The sequence below is a fragment of the Kogia breviceps genome, chromosome 12, assembly GCF_026419965.1.
Source record: "Kogia breviceps isolate mKogBre1 chromosome 12, mKogBre1 haplotype 1, whole genome shotgun sequence".
NCBI lineage: Eukaryota > Metazoa > Chordata > Mammalia > Artiodactyla > Physeteridae > Kogia > Kogia breviceps.
This window is the reverse complement of record NC_081321.1, coordinates 51,919,544-51,940,228: the sequence shown is the minus strand read 5'-3', so window position 1 is coordinate 51,940,228 and position 20,685 is coordinate 51,919,544. Positions and strand designations below refer to the sequence as shown.

The 20,685-nt window shown below is 39.9% G+C and overlaps 2 protein-coding genes across 2 annotated transcripts in view; one reads left to right on the top strand and one right to left on the bottom strand.

The window, feature by feature from the left end:
- The window catches only part of C12H12orf56 (chromosome 12 C12orf56 homolog), a 73,761-nt gene extending 67,985 nt beyond the window's left edge, over window positions 1-5,776 (top strand). Inside the window, 4 exon segments of the mRNA XM_067010623.1 lie at window positions 10-29; window positions 31-82; window positions 3,335-3,513; window positions 5,680-5,776. Coding sequence (XP_066866724.1) covers window positions 10-29; window positions 31-82; window positions 3,335-3,513; window positions 5,680-5,743 — 315 coding nt within the window. The 3' untranslated portion in view covers window positions 5,744-5,776.
- Window positions 1-20,685, bottom strand: part of XPOT (exportin for tRNA) — a 154,353-nt gene that overhangs the window by 115,128 nt on the left and 18,540 nt on the right. The window lies entirely within an intron of this gene.

Genomic DNA, 20,685 nt, shown 5'->3' with positions numbered 1-20,685 from the left:
ATCTTTTAGGGAAATCTTGGATTGGGGTCATCAGTTTGTTATTAGCTGGATGATGTCCTTTCTACAAAATTGTCCTCCCATAGTAAGTACCTAGAAGCAGAAACAAAACTATCACTCAAGGCTAATGAAACAGATGCTCTTGTGCTTAATTAATAAAACAAAATTTCTCTGTAAGTAGTCAAGTTTATAAAACAGAAGAAAATGTAAATTTCATGATTTTATTAACCAAAATAAAATGTTTTTATATTTGGGGCCTGAATGTTTAAGGTACTGAAATGACATCTTAAATGTGATCCTTATTTAATGAAAAGCCCTAAGATATATGCAGAAAACAGAATATTAAAATACTGGCTGTATAATTAAGTGAAAAAAATTAACATTTATCTTAAACACTGAGTGTGAGTTGGCAAGTATGAATATAACACTTTTAATACTCTGGCCACTCTGTCCTGGCAGCCATCATCCTGGTCTGTAATATCACCATCTCTCTCCTTGACACTATAATTGCGTCTACATGGTCTGTCCTGTCTTCCCACCGGACTACAGTCACAGGAACCTATTCAAAATAAAAATCTGATTATGTCATCCCTTGTTTTAAATCTCTCGTAATAAAGAAAGATAAAACAAATAAAGACTAAACTTCTTAATATGGCCAACAAGGCTGTACATATTATGACCCTACCAGTTTCATCAGTTGCCTCACTTTTCCATGTCGGTCTCATACCCACTGCTCACCCCCAACACCGTCACAGGATCTTTACCATTCCCTCAGTCTGCCCTCCTCAAATGCTTTCCCCTCCCTTTTCCACCTTGTTAACGCCTACTTGTCCTTCAGGCCTCAGTGCCCCTTCCTGGTGCAGGGTTGAGGGGGATGATTCTCTCACCTCTGACTAGGTAAGATTCCCCCATTATGGGCACACAATCATAGCATGGCGTCTTCTTTCTTTTCTTCATAGGACTTGTCACTGTTGCAGTCACATGTGTTTGTGTTATTATTTGGTTCTTTCTTGTGGTAGCCATTAGTGTCCACACATATTCTGGCTCTCGTGCCTTCCAGGCACGTAGTAGGAGCGTACATCCTTCCCCCCTTGAAATTAGGTGGCTCTCTGTTTTTGCTTTGGCCAATGGAATATGAGAAGTAACCTACGTCACTTCTTGCACAAAGGTTTAGGAGCCAGTGCATGCTTCCCTGTCTTCTTTTTTCCTTCTGGCATGGTGACTGGCAACACTCCATATGGTCCTGAGTGACTACAATGAGCAGAACCCCCTACTGACCCTTAAGGGACATACAGTGTGAACAAATAATAAACCTTTGTTGTATTAAGCAAAGCACTGACATTTTGTGAGATTTGTTACCACAGCATAACTTAGTCTATCATATTGATACAATGTCTTTCTCCCCAAACAGATTCCAGGTGCCATAAGGGTAGGAGCTATGTCTGTTGTGCTAGGCACACAATAGATGCTAAATAAAACATCTGCTGAATTAATTCTTTTTTTTTTTTTTTTTTTTTTTTTGTGGTACGCGGGCCTCTCACTGCTGTGGCCTCTCCCGTTGCGGAGCACAGGCTCCGGACGCGCAGGCTCAGTGGCCATGGCTCACGGGCCCAGCCGCTCCGCGGCATGTGGGATCTTCCCAGACCAGGGCACGAACCCGTGTCCCCTGCATCGGCAGGCGGACTCTCAACCACTGCGCCACCAAGGAAGCCCTGAATTAATTCTAATAAAGGCTTTATCCCCTAATCTCTTTTCATGTCCCCACACTTACTTTCCCTTTATTCATTCATGTATTTGTCTATTCCATCAACATAGATTTAAATGGAAATCTTTTCAAAAGGTAGTAACCCAAACTAAATTTTCATTGCTAGTGGAGGATTTGACATGTGGTATTATGTTCTCTTTCCATATATGAAGATGCCTCTCTTGACCATCAGTGGTTTTCTGTTTTGAGGTACTTTTCTAGAGTGATGTCGAGTCTGTCCTAGGGAATCTAGATTCTCTTGCCAGATCTCTGTGACATATGTTTCCAAAAAGTTGGCTGGAGGTAGAGGGTATACTTGTCAGTAGTACAGCCAATTACCTTATACAGAGACTGAACCCAAGAACTTGGCTCCTTTAGCAGCACATAGACTCCAACCAAGCTCAGGCCCACTTCAGAGTGTTGTAAAGTTATAGTCATTCCCAGCCCAGAAGCTCTTATGTGCAAGATACAAAACCCTTCCTTTTTATGTGCTGTGGTTCCAGACGTGGTCCTAAAAACTACAAGCAACAGGAAAGTTTCCTTATCAACCTCTAGGGTTGGTTCACCAAAGGAACTGAGTTGATTATGAGCCCAGACTGTGACCATAAAGCATGTCAGGATGAAAGATGGCAAAAGGACCAACACTGTTTAAAGCTTTGGTATTAACCCATTTCTAAAGAGTTTGGATAGAAACAGACCATTTGAGAGAAATTTGCAAGCAAGGAACCTGTTGGGATCATTGAATACACCATCCCGGTCAGCGCTGGCTGATTCTCTCACTTGGTTGGAGCAAGATGCTTAAGAAATTAAAAATCTATTCCCCATATGGCCATTGCTTTGTTTCCCTGCTCCAGACTCTCTGACCTCAATCTGCATTTGCCTGACACAATACCTAGTCAATATGTGTAAATGGATCTGAATTGGGGAAACCTCACTTCAAATCACCTGCCCTACTTAGGAATGGTCTGTAGCAACAGCAATAGAAAAGGCCACATTTATTGGTACTAATTTAAGGGGCATCCAGAATGACCTGCTTATTAGAGCCTGAAAGAGCACTAGTTTTCTTTTCTGTTTTTTTTTGTTGTTGTTGTTGTTTTTTACGGTACGCAGGCCTCTCACTGTTGTGGTCTCTCACATTGCGGAGCACAGGCTCCGGACGCGCAGGCTCAGCGGCCATGGCTCACGGGACTAGCCGCTCCGCGGCATGTGGGATCTTCCCGGACCAGGGCACGAACCCGCGTCCCCTGCATCGGCAGGCGGACTCTCAACCACTGCGCCTCCAGGGAAGCCCTCCTTTCTGTTTTTTTACAGTAGCCTAAATTTATACTTCCAATGCTCTCCTTCCACTTTGGAGCCAAACTTCTTTGACAGTCAGTACTAGTTCTGATCCTGTTTGTAAGGGGGCAATTGGTAAACCCAATTGGTCTATGGTCTGGTGCTGAGTACCATTTCAATAAGAAATAGCACAATGCAAGGGCATTGGTGCAAGGGTGGTGAGGACCTCAGCCTAGATTTATAGTTGAGATTCTAGCTGAAGTAGGTGCTCTTACAGGTGGCATGCAGCCTACATGTAACTGCATCTTCCTTGTCTAGATTACTTTTGTTGCCAGAATTGTGAAACGAGTGGTGAAGGGGCTTTCAGCTTCATTTCAGCTGCTAAGTCCTGGCCAAGCAGTTCTGTTATACCAGCAGTTTTACATCCTCAAGAGCTGCCTGCAGTACAGCAAGACTTTAGCTGAATATATGAGGAATGACTACAGAGAAGAATTCAGGTAAGACAAAGTTGGAATCTTATCTGCAGTAAAATGCACTCATTTCTGATTTTCATGCAAAACTACAACACTGCCCAATATTTAGAAGATTAAGTGACAAAGGGAAATTCTAATTTTTGTTTTTAATAATATTTTACTTTGATAAAATAGTTACCTTACTGTGGTAAGGTAAGATTTGGTGGGGGGAGCAGGCGGGTGGTGCTCTAAGAACCATTGCCACTTGAAGCACATTCCCAGGCCAGAAAAGACTCGTTCACTAGTCTTTTCATCAAAGTTCTCTCTGAAGAACTGTTTCTCCCTCACTGTCTTGATTTCAACCAGCATCTCACAGAATCATGTTAATGATTTTAACATGCTGTGAGTAATGGAAAGTAACCAGCCCTACTAAAGGAGACGATATATTATGGGTTGTGAATTAACTGAGTCACTGGGAAAGAAAAACAATTGATAAAGGAGGAACGATGAATGCAGTTATTAGGGTTTTTTTTGTTTGTTTCATTTACCCCTCTCCTACTCTCCATAGCAAAATAGTAAGAAACATTAGCAAGGCTTTGTTTCATTAGTCAGCTTGTTCTGCACCTCAGGGGTTCCTACTTCTATTTATAGGCTGCCAAAGCCAAATGCACTTAGCCATACAGCCCTGCATTAGCACCTATCAAGGAAAAAAAACCTAGGTTATGTCTAACTTAAGATGAAAAGGGTGCAGCAGGCATAGCTTTGCTACCAGTTTGGATGGAGACATACAAGGATGTGGAGGCATATATTATGGCCTAAAGATTTGCTTTAAAAAATGTTACAGTCCAACTTGTGGATCCTGTTTCTCCTCCATGTGGTTTTGTACCACAGGTTCCACTCTGGCTCCCATAAAAGAGTTTTGTTGCGCCCACTCTGAGTTGGTGCACGCAACCCAATTTTTTCCTCACTTTTTTTGAGGTAAAATTCATATAGCATGAAATTCACCATTTTAAACATTTTAAAGTGTGCAACTCAGTGGCTTTTAATACATTTCACAATGTTGTCCAACCATCACCGCTATCTAATTGCCGAACATTTTCATCACTCTCAAAGAAACCTGTTACCCATGAACAGGTTAGTGATTCACACCCCAGGCTCTGGCAACCACTAATCTACTTTCTGTCTCTGTGGATTTGCCTATTCTAGACATTTCATACAAATATAATCATACAACATATGGCCTTTGTGTCTGGCTTCTTTCACTTAGCATGATGTTTTCAACGTTCATCCATGTTGTAGCATGGATCACACAAACCAATTTTTAAAAAAACAGTTATGCACATTTAAAAATCAGAACAATGGCAAAAATAGTGTCACATGCCTACATGACAATAGTTGGTCAGGGCTCAAAAGCAGCTACCTTCTTAGGTAGATCATGCACTGTTTAGTTTGCAACTGTCTCCTCTCTCTGTCCTTACTCTTACCGTTCCTCCTACTATGTTATCTGTGGGCATTTAGGTTTGTGATCCTTGTTTTTACACAAGTGACTTTCAACCTGCCATGCATAGAATCAGTAGAGGGAGTATTAAAAAATACTGATACCCAGGTGTCACATGTAGAAATTCTGTTTAGTTTGTCTGGGGTTGCGCCTCGGCATTGACATTTAAAATGAACTGTCCGGGTGATTCTAATATGCATCCAGGGTTGACAACCAATCTTTTAAGCCATCTGAGAGGCTGGCTAAAGATTTTCTTACTTTTGTCTCTTCCCTGACCTTCGCTATACAGTTGACCCTTGAACAACGTTGTGGTTAGGGGTGCCAACCCCCATGCAGTTGAAAATCCACATATAACTTTTGACTCCACCCAAATTTAACTACTAATAGCCTATTGCTGACCAGAAGCCATTCCGATAACATAAAGTTTATTAACACGTATTTTGTACATTATATGTATTATATACTGTATTCTTACAATGAAGTCAGCTAGAGAAAAGAAAATATTAAGAAAATCATAAGGAAGAAAAAATACAGAGTACTGTACTGTATTTATTGATACAGTAAGTTTACATTGTCTTTAAAGGATGAACTGTCTACCAGTATCTACATTAATATTGTCTTATATGATTCAAAACTCTGTAGATGTTACACATATTACTAACACTAGACATCAAAAATGAAAAGATAAAAAAGAAATTTGTATTTATGTACAGGCATAATGATTCATGCATTGATAACAAAGAAGCAGTGGAGAGAGAGAAGATGGCGGAAGAGTAAGACACGGAGATCGCCTTCCTCCTCACAGATACATCAGAAATACATCTACACGTGGAACTGCTCCTATAGAACACCCACGGAACGCTGGCACCTCAGACCTCCCAAAAGGCAAGAAACACCCCACGTACCTCGGTAGGGCAAAAGAAAAAAAAATAAACAGAGACAGAAGAACAGGGACGGGACCTGCGCCAGTTGGAGGGAGTGGTGAAGGAGGAAAGGTTTCCACACACTAGAAGCCCCTTTGCGGGCGGAGACTGCGGGTGGCGGAGGGGGTAGCTTCAGAGCCACAGAAGAGAGCACTGTAACAGGGGTGTGCAGGGCAAAGCGGAGAGATTCCCGCAGAGGATGAGTGCCGGCCAGCACAAACCAGCCAGAGAGGCTTGTCTGCTCACCCGCCGGGGTGGGCGGGGACTGGGAGCTCAGGCTCGGGCTTCCAAGGGATCCCAGGGAGAGAGAGGACTGGGGTTGGCGGCGTGAGCACAGCCTGAAGGGGTTAGTGCACCACGGCTAGCCGGGAGGGAGTCTGGGAAAAGTCTGGAGCTGCCGAAGAGGCAAGAGACCTTTTCTTCCCTCTTTGCTTCCTGGGGCGCAAGGAGAGGGGATTAAGCACGCCGCGTAAAGGAGATCCAGAAACAGGCGCGAGCTGCGGCTATCAGCATGAACACCAGAGACGGGCATGAGACACTAAGGCTGCTGCTGCCACCACCAAGAAGCCTGTGTGCGAGCACAGGTCACTCTCCACACCTCCCCTCCCGGGAGCCTGTGCAGCCTGCCACTGCCGGGGTCCAGTGATCCAGGGACTACTTCCCCGGGAGAATGCATGGCGCGCCTCAGGCTGGTGCAACGTCATGCTGGCCTCTGCCGCCCAGGTTCACCCCGCATCCGTACCCCTCCCTCCCCCTGGCCTGAGTGAGCCAGAGCCCCCGAATCAGCTGCTCCTTTAACCCCGTCCTGTCTGAGCGAAGAGCAGATGCCCTCGGGCGACCTACGTGCAGAGGCGGGGCCAAGTCCAAAGCTGAACCCCAGGAGCTGTGCGAACAAAGAGGAGAGGGGGAGGTCTTTCCCAGCAGCCTCAGAAGCTAAGGATTAAAGCTCCACAATCAACTTGAAGTGCCCTGCATCTGTGGAATATATGAATAGACAGTGAATCATCCCAAGTTGAGGAGGTGGACTTTGGGAGCAAGATATATTATTTTTTCCCCTTTTCCTCTTTTTGTGAGTGTGTATGTGTGTGCTTCAGTGTGAGATTTCATCTGTATAGCTTTGTTTTCAACATTTGTCCTAGGGTTCTGACAGTCCCGTGTTTTGTTTTTATACTTTTTAAATTTTTTCTTAATAATTTTATTTTATTTTAATAACTTTATTTTATCCTATTTTATTTTATCTTCTTTCTTTCTTCCTTTCTTCCTTCATCCCTCCCTTCCTCCATTCCTTCCTTTCTATTTTTTCTCTCTTTTATTCTGAGCCGTGTGGATTAAAGGCTCGTGGTGCTCTAGCCAGGCATCAGGGCTGTGTCTCTGAGGTGGGAGAACCAACTTCAGGACACTGGTCCACAAGAGACCTCCCAGCTCCATGTAATATCAAATGGTGAAAATCTCCCAGAGATCTCCATCTCAACACCAAGACCAGCTTCACTCAACGACCAGCAACGTACAGTGCTGGACACCCTATGCCCAACAACTAGCAGACAGGTACCCAGCCCCATCCATTAGCAAAGAGGCTGCCTAAAATCATAATAAGACCACAGACACCCCAAAACACACCACCAGACGTGGACCTGCCCACCAGAAAGACAAGATCCAGCCTCATCCACCAGAACACAGGCACTAGTCACCTCAACCAGGAAACCTACTCAACCCATTGAATCAACCTTAGCCACTGGGCACAGACACCAAAAACAACGGGAACTACGAACCTGCAGCCTGAAAAAAGGAGAACCCAAATACAGTAAGATAAGCAAAATGAAAAGACAGAAAAACACACTTCAGATGAAGGAGCAAAGTAAAAACCCACCAGACCTAACAAATGAAGAGGAAATAGGCAGTCTACCTGAAAAAGAATTCAGAATAATGATAGTAAAGATGATCCAAAATCTTGGAAATACAATAGACAAAATGCAAGAAACATTTAACAAGCACCTAGAAGAACTAAAGAGGAAGCAAGCAACGATGAACAACACAATAAATGAAATTAAAAATACTCTAGATGGGATCAATAGCAGAATAACTAAGGCAGAAAAACGGATAAGTGACCTGGAAGATAAAATAGTGGAAATAACTACTGCAGAGAAGAAGAAAGAAAAAATAATGAAAAGAACTGAGGACAGTCTCAGAGACCTCTGGGACAACATTAAACGCATCAACATTTGAATTATAGGCGTCCCAGCAGAAGAAGAGAAAAAGAAAGGGACTGAGAAAATATTTGAAGAGATTATAGTTGAAAACTTCCCTAATATGGGAAAGGAAATAGTCAATCAAATCCAAGAAGCACAGAGAGTCCCATACAGGATAAATCCAAGGATAAACACGCCAAGACACATATTAATCAAACTATCAAAAATTAAATACAAAGAAGACATATTAAAAACAGCAAGGGAAAAACAACAAATGACACACAAGGGAATCCCCATAAGGCTAACAGCTGATCTTTCAGCAGAAACTCTGCAAGCCAGAAGGGAGTGGCAAGCAAGATTACTCTACCCAGCAAGGATCTCATTCAGATTTGATGGAGAAATTAAAACCTTTACAGACAAGCAAAAGCTGAGAGAGTTCAGCACCACCAAACCAGCTCTACAACAAATGCTAAAGGAACTTCTCTAGGCAAGAAACACAAGAGAAGGAAAAGACCTACAAGAACAAACCCAAACAATTAAGTAAATGGTAATAGGAACATACATATCAATAATTACCTTAAATGTAAATGGATTAAATGCTCCCACCAAAAGACACAGACTGGCTGAATGGATACAAAAACAAGACCCATATATATGCTGTCTACAAGAGACCCATTTCAGACCTAGGGACACATACAGACTGAAAGTGAGGGGATGGAAAAAGATATTCCATGCAAATGGAAATCAGAAGAAAGCTGGAGTAGCAATTCTCATATCAGACAAAATAGACTTTAAAATAAAAACTATTATAAGAGACAAAGAAGGACACTACATAATGATCAAGGGATCAATCCATGAAGAAGATATAACAATTGTAAATATTTATGCACCCAACATAGGTGCACCTCAATACATAAGGCAACTAACAGCCATAAAAGGGGAAATCGACAGTAACACAATCATAGTAGGGGACTATAACACCCCACTTTCACCAAGGGACAGATCATCCAAAATGAAAATAAATAAGGAAACACAAGTTTTAAATGATACATTAAACAAGATGGACTTAATTGATATTTATAGGACATTCCATCGAAAAACAACAGAATACACAATTTCTCAAGTGCTCATGGAACATTTTCCAGGATAGATCATATCTTGCATCACAAATCTAGCCTTGGTAAATTTAAGAAAATTGAAATCGTATCAAGTATCTTTTCCGACCACAACACTATGAGACTAGATATCAATTACAGGAAAACATCTGTAAAAAATACAAACACATTGAGGCTAAACAATACACTATTTAATAATGAAGCGATCACTGAAGAAATCAAAGAGGAAATCAAAAAATACTTAGAAACAAATGACAATGGTGACACGACGAGCCAAAACCATGGGATGCAGCAAAAGCAGTTCTAAGAGGGAAGTTTATAGCAATACAATCCTACCTTAAGAAACAGGGAACATCTCGAATAAACAACCTAACCTTGCACCTAAAGCAATTAGAGAAAGAAGAAAAAAAATCCCAAATTTAGCAGAAGGAAAGAAATCATAAAGATCAGATCAGAAATAAATGAAAAAGAAATGAAGGAAATGATAGCAAAGATCGATAAAACTAAAAGTTGGTTCTTTGAGAAGATAAACAAAATTGATAAATCATTAGCCAGACTCATCAAGAAAAAAAGGGAGAAGACTGAAATCAATAGAATTAGAAATGAAAAGGGAGAAGTAACAATGGATACTGCAGAAATACAAAAGATTATTAGAGATTACTACAAGCAACTGTATGCCAATAATTGGACAACCTGGAAGAAATGGACAAATTCTTAGAAATCCACAACCTGCCGAGACTAAACCAGGAAGAAATAGAAAATATGAACAGACCATGCACTGAAATTGAAACTGTGATTAAAAATCTTCCCACAAACAAAAGCCCAGGACCAGACAGCTTCACAGGCAAATTCTATCAAACATTTAGAGAAGAGCTAACACCTATCCTTCTCAAACTCTTTCAAAAGATAGCAGAGGGAGGAACACTCCCAAACTCATTCTATGAGGCCACCATCACCCTGATACCAAAACCAGACAAAGACATCACAAAGAAAGAAAACTACAGGTCAATATCACTGATGAACATAGATGCAAAAATCCTCAACAAAATACTAGCAAACAGAATCCAACAGCACATTAAAAGGATCATACACCATGATCAAGTGGGGTTAATTCCAGGAATGCAAGGATTCTTCAATATACGCAAATCAATCAACGTGATACACCATATCAACAAACAGAAGAAGAAAAACTATATGATCATCTCAATAGATGCAGGAAAAGCTTTTGACAAAATTCAACACCCACTTATGATAAAAACGCTGCAGAAAGTAGGCATAGAGGGAACTTCCCTCAACATAATAAAGGCCATATATGACAAACCCACAGCCAACGTCATCCTCAATGGTGAAAAACTGAAACCATTTCCACTAAGATCAGGAACAAGACAAGGTTGCCCACTCTCACCACTCTTATTCAACCTAGTTTTGGAAGTTCTAGCCACAGCAATCAGAGAAGAAAAAGAAATTAAAGGAATCCAAATCGGAAAAGAAGAAGTAAAGCTGTCACTGTTTGCAGATGACATGATACTATACATAGAGAATACTAAGGATGCTACCAGAAAACTACTAGAGCTAATCAATGAATTTGGTAAAGTTGCAGGATACAACATTAATGTACAGAAATCTCTGGCATTCTTATACACTAATGATGAAAAATCTGAGTGTGAAATTAAGAAAACACTCCCATTTACCATTGCAACAACAACAAAAAATAAAATATCTAGGAATAAACCTACCTAAGGAGACAAAAGAACTGTATGCAGAAAATTATAAGACACTGATGAAAGAAATTAAAGATGGTACACATAGATGGAGAGATATACCATGTTCTTGGATTGGAAGAATCAACCTTGTGAAAATGACTCTACTACCGAAAGCAATCTACAGATTCAATGCAATCCCTATCAAACTACCACTGGCATTTTTTACAGAACTAGAACAAAAAATTTCACAGTTTGTATGGAAACACAAAAGACCCTGAATAGACAAAGCAATCTTGAGAACGAAAAATGGAGCTGGAGGAATCAGGCTCCCTGACTTCAGACTATACTACAAAGCTACAGTAATCAAGACAGTATGGTACTGGCACAAAAACAGAAATATAGATCAATGGAACAGGACAGAAAGCCCAGAGATAAACCCACACACATATGGTCACCTTATCTTTGATAAAGGAGGCAAGAATATACAATGGAGAAAAGACAGCCTCTTCAATAAGTGGTGCTGCGAAAACTGGACAGGTACATGTAAAAGTATGAAATTAGAGCACTCCCTAAAAGCTCTATCCGAATGTACCTCAATCTTTCCATGTAGGGCTTAGTCAGTAGCTTTTTTGAAAGCTAATGGTTGAATATTTGTTGTCTTGATTTTCTTATGACACATGGCTATTCATTTACACAGTCTGGGAGAAGAGGGAAAACCCAGAAATTAATACTTTGAAGGGGTATCCTGCCACAATTCTTTCCTACTATGTGTTTTCTGCATTATTGCCAAAGCCAAGAAAATTACTAAATAATCCATCTCTATTAGTGATCAGACACATTTGATTGACTAAATATTGATATAAACCACAAAATAGTTTTCAGGGAAACTAATTGTAGAAAACCTTTGAATATGAAAATCACATATGTAACTTTTGAAGAATAAAAAGGATCACCAAAAGGACCACCACACACAGCCAGTTTTCAGGCTGGGTTCAAGTTTCTGGACTCCCTGGCCACCTTTATAATACAAATACTGCCACTGACCACTCCCACTAAGAGTGAAGTCACAGTAATTAGCTCTACCATTATATATACATGGGTTCTGAGGTCAAAGAGCTGAGTTTAAATCCCAACTCTGGACTAGTTTTGGACCTTGGGAAGTTACTTAACATCTCTAAGTTTTGGTCAAAACAAGGGTATAACCTATCCCACAGGGTTGTTAGATTTAAATGAAAAGATGTTGATAAAGCACATAGCATGGCATGTGGAAGTAGTAAGGATGCAGTACTTATTATTATTAAAATACTATCAAAGCTGGCTGAGAACTTAGAGATTTATAAATACTACCCTTATTTTTTGGACCAATTTGGGGAATAGCTACTATACTCAGCCCCTAATCCATACAGCACTGAAGAACAGATTCATTTCATTGTTAAACTGAAAATTCAATTTTATATTAGCAGGAGTGTGATTTAATTAAGTGACTAATTCAACTGCTCACCACCAAGGACCACTGACTCTAACTGACACTCTCAATGCAAGAGCTATGTGGGAAATATTCTTCCCACGAGTGGACAGAAATCTTTTCTGTCCTGTAAACTTTTTTTTCTCCTTAGATTTAAATAGCTAATTACTAACTGATCAAACAGACATAGTCATTCTGTCCTTATAGAGTTCCTAATTGATTCACAGATACTATTATAATAAATACATGAAGAGTTTCTTCATTTTACTGAAATATAATCTAGAAACTATGTAAAAAGGAAAGTCCCTATAATTGATAACATATTTTACTTATTTCCATACTGACTCTCACTCACTGGTAGTACCACTTTTCATACTGTACAGAGATGCTTGAGAGTATGGTATTAAATGTGCTATAAGGCAATTGATAAAAGTGGTCACAGCTTGTTGACTAGTAATACGCCCCAGCTGGCGGAATTATATTTTTTCTGAGGTTAGAATCACTTGTTTTATATTTAATGTTTTTGTATTGTAGAGACATTAGGTGATAAATGTGGAAGAGAAGCTGGAAATTTCTTGAAGAAATGAATTTGATGGGAATTTTTCAGCAAACTTTAATAGTGTTAACTCACTGTCTGATCTCTTTGTTCATTGTATTTACTTCTAAAATGCAATACTGACTTGTAAGATCCACTTGGATTTGGCTCTCTATAGGAGGGAGACAGTCAGCAATTTTTCATCCCATCAGACCAAGCACTCTATGTCTGTATATCTGTCTTTTGGATCTGAAGCTTTTCACATTTAGGGGAAGGCAGCATGCCTCTGGCTGGAAATCTGGGTGGTGTAACTTTGTGACCAAGAGTCCAGATGCTATGTCAGAAAGACCTTGTTTTGATTCTTGCCTGTCTACTTACTTGTCATCAGACTTTTGGCAGGTTATGTAACTCAGAACTTCCATTTTATCAATCATAAGTTAATAAAAGCCTATCTTAAGGGTTTTTGTGAATATTCATTCATTTATATGTAAATAAATAGTTCTATGGCCAGTAAATACAGAAACAAACCATATGGCATTGCCATTTTCAAGTTCAAAATTGTCAATATCTGTAATTTCATATGGTTCAAACAAATAAAACCCCCTCAATAAATGGTAGCAATTATCCTAACAGAAACACTAACTTGCTTTAAGAACTTATACTTTATATACACGTCATGAATTCTAATTTCCCAGATAGCATGGCACTTTGTTATAACGTGGCTTATTCTTGCACAGATTTGGATGAACCTTAAATCATATAGTTCAATTACAAATTAGAGTGGGCATAATTAAACATGCTCAAATGTAATTTAAAATTTTCTTCCTTGCCTTCCCCCAAAATAAAGAAATCTGTTCTTCCACCAGTCTCCTCCTCCTCAGTGAATTGTACTTCATTCATGCTACCACTCAAAAGAGACAGCTGGGAGACCTCTGTGTTTTCTCCATTCTCTTCATTCTCCAAACGCAATCCATCAACAGTGCTTACTGGAAATTCCTTCAAAATATGAGTAATCTACTGACTTCCCACAGTTACTACTACTCATGTCCAAACCTCCATCACCTACTACAAAAAACTATTTAGTCACCCTGCTTTCACCCTTGACCCCTACAATCGTTTCTCAAAAAGGAGAGTGGACTGTTCTTTTGAACAAGGAAATCAATACAACTGATGACTTCAAACCTTCCCTTTTCTTCCCATCACCCAAATGAAATCCAAAGTCCTTACCATGGCTTTCAGGGCCCTTCATGACCTGGCCTCTGACTACCTCTGTGACCTAATCCAGTCACTCTTCTCACTCGCTGCTCCCTAAACACACTGGCCTTTGTGGTTTTCCTTCAAATCTCCAAGTTGTTCAAGCCCTGGACATTTGACTAGCAAATGCTTTTCCCCCAGATCTTCAAATGTCACTTCAAAGAGGGCTTCTCTGATCACTCCCAAGTAGCCTCACCTACATCACCTTATAGTGTATTTGTTATGCATTCTTTGCAATGTAACAATTTAAGAATGTGAGCTCTATGAGGGTCTGGCCCTCATTTGTCTTACTGAGTACTATATCCCAACACCTGCAATAGTGCCTGGCACAAAGTGCCTCTTCTGTGTTGGGTGAAGGATGTGCTAAAGAAACATTGCAGAAGGAGCCCACAGACAGGAGCACCAGCTCCAGCCGCCACGTCACAGCAGACTCATAAAAGACCACAAGTGAGACCTGTAGAAGAACTGCCCAGCCAATCCATAGAATTGTGAGATACAATAAAGGGTTGGATTTTTTTCAGCATCACTGAGGTATAATTGACAAATAAAATTGTAAGATATTTAAAGTATACAACGTGATGATTTGATATTCTTATACTCTGTGAAAGGATTCCCCCCCCTCAAGTAAATCCATCCCTCACATCACATATTTATCTTTTTTTTGTGGCGGGGGGACCATTTAAGTTCAACTCTCTAAGCAAATTTCAATGATATAATACAGTGTTGTCAACTATGGTCACCATGTTATACATTAGATCCTCAGACCTTATTCACCTTATGAAAGTCTGTACCCTTCAAAGTTTGGAGAAGTACCAGCCTTTCCCTATTTCCCCTACCCCACAGGCCCTGGCAACTACTTTCTATTCTGTTTCTATGAGCTTGACTTTTTAAGAAATAAAGTGTTTTAAGCCTCTGAGTTTTGGAGTGTTTTATTATGTAGCAAGAGATAAAACCAGAACACTTTCATTTATTTTAAATAAAATTTTACAACATTATATCAATGTTAAGGTAATTCCAAATTAAATAATTCACCACAATCAGGCACTTTAACCAGCGTAAGTATTTTACTTGTCTATATGTTCTTCTAGCTTTTTTCTACATTGTCACTTTAAATGGATTCGATAGCATTCTACAGAGTTCTCTCAGTCTCTTTAAAATGGGATTTATATCTGTATAGACACAACAGGGTCCACACTGTCACGGTCCCTTACTGGGAAGAGGCCTTTGGAATCACACAGCGCAAATAACAGCTGAGCACTTAAGTGCTGATAGTGTATGATGAACACCAAGCAGACTCAGCTTGCTTCTGCCCTCAACCCTTCCCCTTCCAGTCGGTCCCTAGTTACAAAGGGAAAGTTACAAAGCTCAGAAGAGATAAGGCTTTGAAGGTGTATTCATTACATATCTGAGAAAGTTCTGGCTTCTGGGTTTGGAGAAACCATGGGGCAAAGGGTTTTCTTCCATTATTTTTCTGGTCTTCTTTTCCTTTCTTTTTGTCTTCTACTTGGAAGGTGACTTTGACCCTGGAGAACTAAGGGGAGATACAGGTGGGACAAAAGAAAAGGAAGCAAGATTAATATTTGCCCCAAGATTCTGAGAGAGGCAAAGAAACCTTCAAGTTTCCTTCTAGGTGGTCCACTCCTTTGAAGATCCCAGGAGGGGTGTAGGATTTCAGGGCGTAAGTTGTCGCCTATAAATAAAGATGATGGATTTGATCAAGGCACTAACCCCCTTCCCTCCTCTTTCTACTTTTGGTGGTGATGGGGACAGAGTAGTTAGTGGTGGTGGCAGTGATGACAGATATGGTGATTTGTATGTTTTGCCAGCAAGGAGGTCAGTGGAGGAGGGTAGAGGGTGTAGATCAAGTGGCATAGGGCCACTGTGGGGTTTTGTGGGCTATCCTGCAATAGTGGCCATTATTTATAACACCGTTGCTACAGGGAAATTATTGTCTTCTGCACAGCTGACCGACAAATGAATTTAGAAAGGACACATTTATAAAGGAAGTATTCTACTTCTAGTAGCAACTATAACCACCAGGGGGCATAATTGGACTAGGAAGATAGAAAGAAAAGCAAAACTTTGCTCTAGGAGTATTGATTCTTAAACTTCTAAAATTCCTGCTGACCTTCAAAATTAAATTATTTCTTATTGTCAGGTGTCTTTAACATGTACTAACATAAATCTAGTGAGAAAGCTCCATATGCTCTTATAAGATCAACACAAATATATAATTTAAAAGTTTACAAAATTAAATGCAAATTAATATCATTAACATAATGCATGATATTTTGCTCAAACTCCATCTCCTCTGCAAAATGAAGACAGTAGAATGTACCACACAGGCTCCTGAGTTCAGTATGTTGCTATCACATTTCAGTCTTCTCTTTCAGAACTACTACTACACATCTTTAGGTACAGGCCATGCTGACTTCTGACTGTCCCTTAGCTTGAACATTTCACTATGTATGAAGTCTGCTTCTGTTCTCTTTTTTGGCCAAGGACAATTAAAGTTTTCCCACTTAGGGACAAACAATGGATCAACATAGACAAGGCAAACACGGGCATTTTGTTGAAATGCAAACAAAACTTTAGATTTCCTAAGAAACCCCACAGACTTTCAAGCTGAAATCTAGACCCCAATTTGAGAGGCTCTGCTACAGAAGATAAGGGGCTCAAAATGTTGTCAGTATGGTGACTTGTCCTCACGATTTCCCTGGGTATGGTTTATGTCTTTTTTTCCCCAGCACCCTCTGCTTTATTTTCAATAATGTCCTCATTTGGATGATAAAGTAATAAGGTTATATCTGCTTAGAAAACAGTCCCAGCATGGAGTTTTAAGATTAGGAAAACCTGTGCCTTAGCAGTGGGAGTTAGGAAACAAAAGTTAAAGCCACTTACAGAAGCTTCTTAGGCTTCTTTGAGAAGCATATCTAGTCCAATATGAGTCAAGCTTTGGGGGTTAAACCAAACTTTTGACATGTTCTGAGCTTCTTTTGTGACTAAGAGGCCTCAGGGATTCCCCTGACTCCCTATTCCCAAAACACCACCTCAAAACACAGGCTATGTAAGAAAGGAAATACATAAAGTGAAAGATTTCATCATAATGAGGATTCTCTGATATTTGAGAGCATATAAGGTCATTTTAGGTTAGGAAGAGCAAAACTTCTGAAAGGGCCACATTTACTCAGAAAAGCTGGAAGACAGGACAGCAGTTTTGTAACTGTATGACATAATTTGGCTAATATCATGCTTTGGGCTTGCTACACAACAAAATGATTCCTCGCTGCCAAGTCTCAAGACCAAATTCAGTTGCCAATGTGACTTCAGATGGTTCAGTGTTAATAATAATGAAAAGATGCCATAAAATATGATTTTTAAGGAGACTGAGAAACATTTCTCTAAAAATGTCCCACAAACAGATATTTGCTGAGATTGGTCTCTTGAAGTGATACTAATGAGAGCATTCTAGCAACTTTGAGTCCTCTTTCCTTCAGATGATGAATATTATTAGCATTATTTCATATTTACCAAGCCCTAACTGGGTCAACTTGTCATAATGGACAGGGAAGGGAGAGGGAAAAAAGCACCACCTGTCCCTGGCATATGTGCCGGGGACACTCAATGTGGGGACAATGTCTTAAACGTGGTCTGCTGTTTAGGAGGTTTCATATGATTTTCAAGGATCTCACTGTCCCAGAGAGAAATCAATTCAACTCAATAAGCATCTATTCGGAGCTAGTTGGATACTTAGGGTATACAAAAATAAATAAAACTGGGTTCTTGTTCTAATAAGCTAAATTCTCTAAGCTGAATTATTTGAGTAGAACCTACAAAATTTTTTGCCATATCATCTGTATTTTTATTTACTCCATATTTTCCTAACATCATTATTTACTCAATACTTTTCTAGTATCTCTACCTACTTTAGCCATGTCTTAAAGAATATCTTGGGAAATCATGGAGTTGATGTTCCAGATATATATTTTTAAATACTTGTGTTTACATATTTTTTTACATATTTTTAATGTGCACTTTAAAATGTGCATTTAAAAATAAACACAATTTAAAAAATTTTAATTGTAGGACTTCCCTGGTGGTCCAGTGGTTAAGACATTGCCTTCGAATGCAGGGGATGATGCGGGTTCGACCCCTGCTCAGAGAGCTAAGATCCCACATGCCTTGGGGCCAAAAAAAAAAAAAAAAAACCAAAATGCAAAACAGAAGCAATATTGTAACAAATTCAGTAAAGATTAAAAAAAAATTTTTAATGTCTTTTCCTTGGACTATCTAAAACCATCTTTGTACTACTCTATGGGAATGATAATAGTAAGGAATACATAAAATATTTTACAAGGGTAGAATAAGTCAGATGATAGAGGTATAAAGAAAGGGTTACAGGAAATCACAGAAAGAAGAGTTTAATTCTGTTTGGGTGCATCAAGGAGGCCTAACTTAGAAGATTTTTGTATATGAGGAGGTTTTAAAAATATCTGTAAATTTGTAATATTTTTTTCAAACTAAAGAACATGGCAAAATGGTAAGATTTGACAAAGCTTGGTGGTGAGTGCACAGATATTCCTATATTATGCTCTTCTCTGTATGCTTGAAATACTTCATGATAACAATAATAAAATGTGTCTAAGATTTGGAGAAGAGAAAAGCATTCCAAGCAGAAAAGAAAGTATGAGTGAAAGCACAGAATCCTGAAATCCAGGCTACGTCTTCGATAGAAGGTGAGCGCTGGAAAATTAGGATGTGGCAGATCATGCGGGACCTTGGCTAAGTAGTCCTGAATAAGAGGTCTGGGGGTGTGGGAAATCCCTGGAGGTTTCTGATGAACAATATATAATCAGAGCAGTAGATCAGGAATAGAACTCTGGGAGAGAACTGCAAGAAGGGGAGAGCCCAGATTTGGAAGGACCTTATAATAATGATTTGAGTGCCAATATTGTAGTCTCCATAACATGCTGATTTGTTCCCTTGTTCTGCCCACTTGCATCCTGTTTTTATTTTTTAAAAATCCATTTCTTGGGGGCTTCCCTAGTGGCGCAGTGGTTGAGAATCTGCCTGCTAATGCAGGGGACACGGGTTCAAGCCCTGGTCTGGGAGGATCCCACATGCCGTGGAGCAACTGGGCCCGTGAGCCACAACTACTGAGCCTGTGCATCTGGAGCCTGTGCTCCACAACAAGAGAGGCCATGATAGTGAGAGGCCCACGCACCGCGATGAAGAGTGGCCCCCGCTTGCTACAACTAGAGAAAGCCCTCGCACAGAAACGAAGACCCAATACAGCAAAAATAAATAATTAATAAAAACTCCTACCCCCAACATCTAAAAAAAAAAAAAATCCATTTCTAGGACTTCCCTAGTGGCACAGTGGTTAAGAATCCACCTGCCAATGCAGGGGACACGGGTTCGAGCCCTGGTCTGGGAAGATCCCACATGCCGCAGAGCAACTAAGCCCATGTGCCACAACTACTGAGCCTGAGCTCTAGAGCCCATGAGTCACAACTACTGAGCCCGCATGCCACAACTAGGGGAGACCGTGCACCTAGAGCCCATGCTCCGCAACAAGAGAAGCCACTGCAATGAAAAGCCCACGCATTGCAATGAACAGTAGTCCCCACTCGCCGCAACTAGAGAAAGCCCGTGTGCAGCAATGAAGACCCAGTGCAGCCAAAAATTAAAAAAAATTAAAAAATCCATTTCTACTGGGTAGTCAGATTTCCTCCTTCCTACCCTAGATCCTTTGCAGTCTCATCCAACTATATTATAGACAAGGGTTTGCTAAACTTTTCCTGTAAACGGCCAGATAGTAAATATTTTAGGCCTTGCAGGCCATACAGTCTCTGTTGCAACTATTCAACTCTGTTATAGGGAGAAAAGCAGCCACAGACAATACATAATGAATGGGTGTGGCTGTGTTCCCCTAAAACTTTATTTATAGACCCTGAAATTGAAATTTCAGATAAGTACCCTTCTTTTGAATTTTTCAACATTAAAAATGTAAAAACCATTCTTAGTTTTCAGGCTGTATAAAAATAGGCTGCAGATTACAGAAATGCAAAACAAAACCATAATGAGATAACATTCCTCACCCCCTGATGGCTGTAATCAAAAAGACAAATAATAACAATTGTTGGCAAGAACATGGAGAAATTGGAACCCTCTTACATTACTGTGGGAATGTAAAATGTCACAGTAGCCTTGGAAAACACTTCGGCAGTTTCTCAAATGTCTAAGCATAGAGTTACATATGATCCAGCAATTCCACTCCTAGGTATATACCCAAGAGAAATGAAAATATATGTCCACACAAAACATAATACACAAATGCTCATGGCAGCAGTATTCATCATAACCAAAATGTGGAAACATTGATACAATGGATCATTTGGCAATAAAAAAGAATGAAGTGTTACCGTGCTCAACCTGGATAAATCCTGAAAATATGCTAAGTGAAGGAAGCCAGTCACAAAAGACCACCTACTTTATGATTCCATTTATAAGAAATGTCCAGAATAGGCAGATCTAT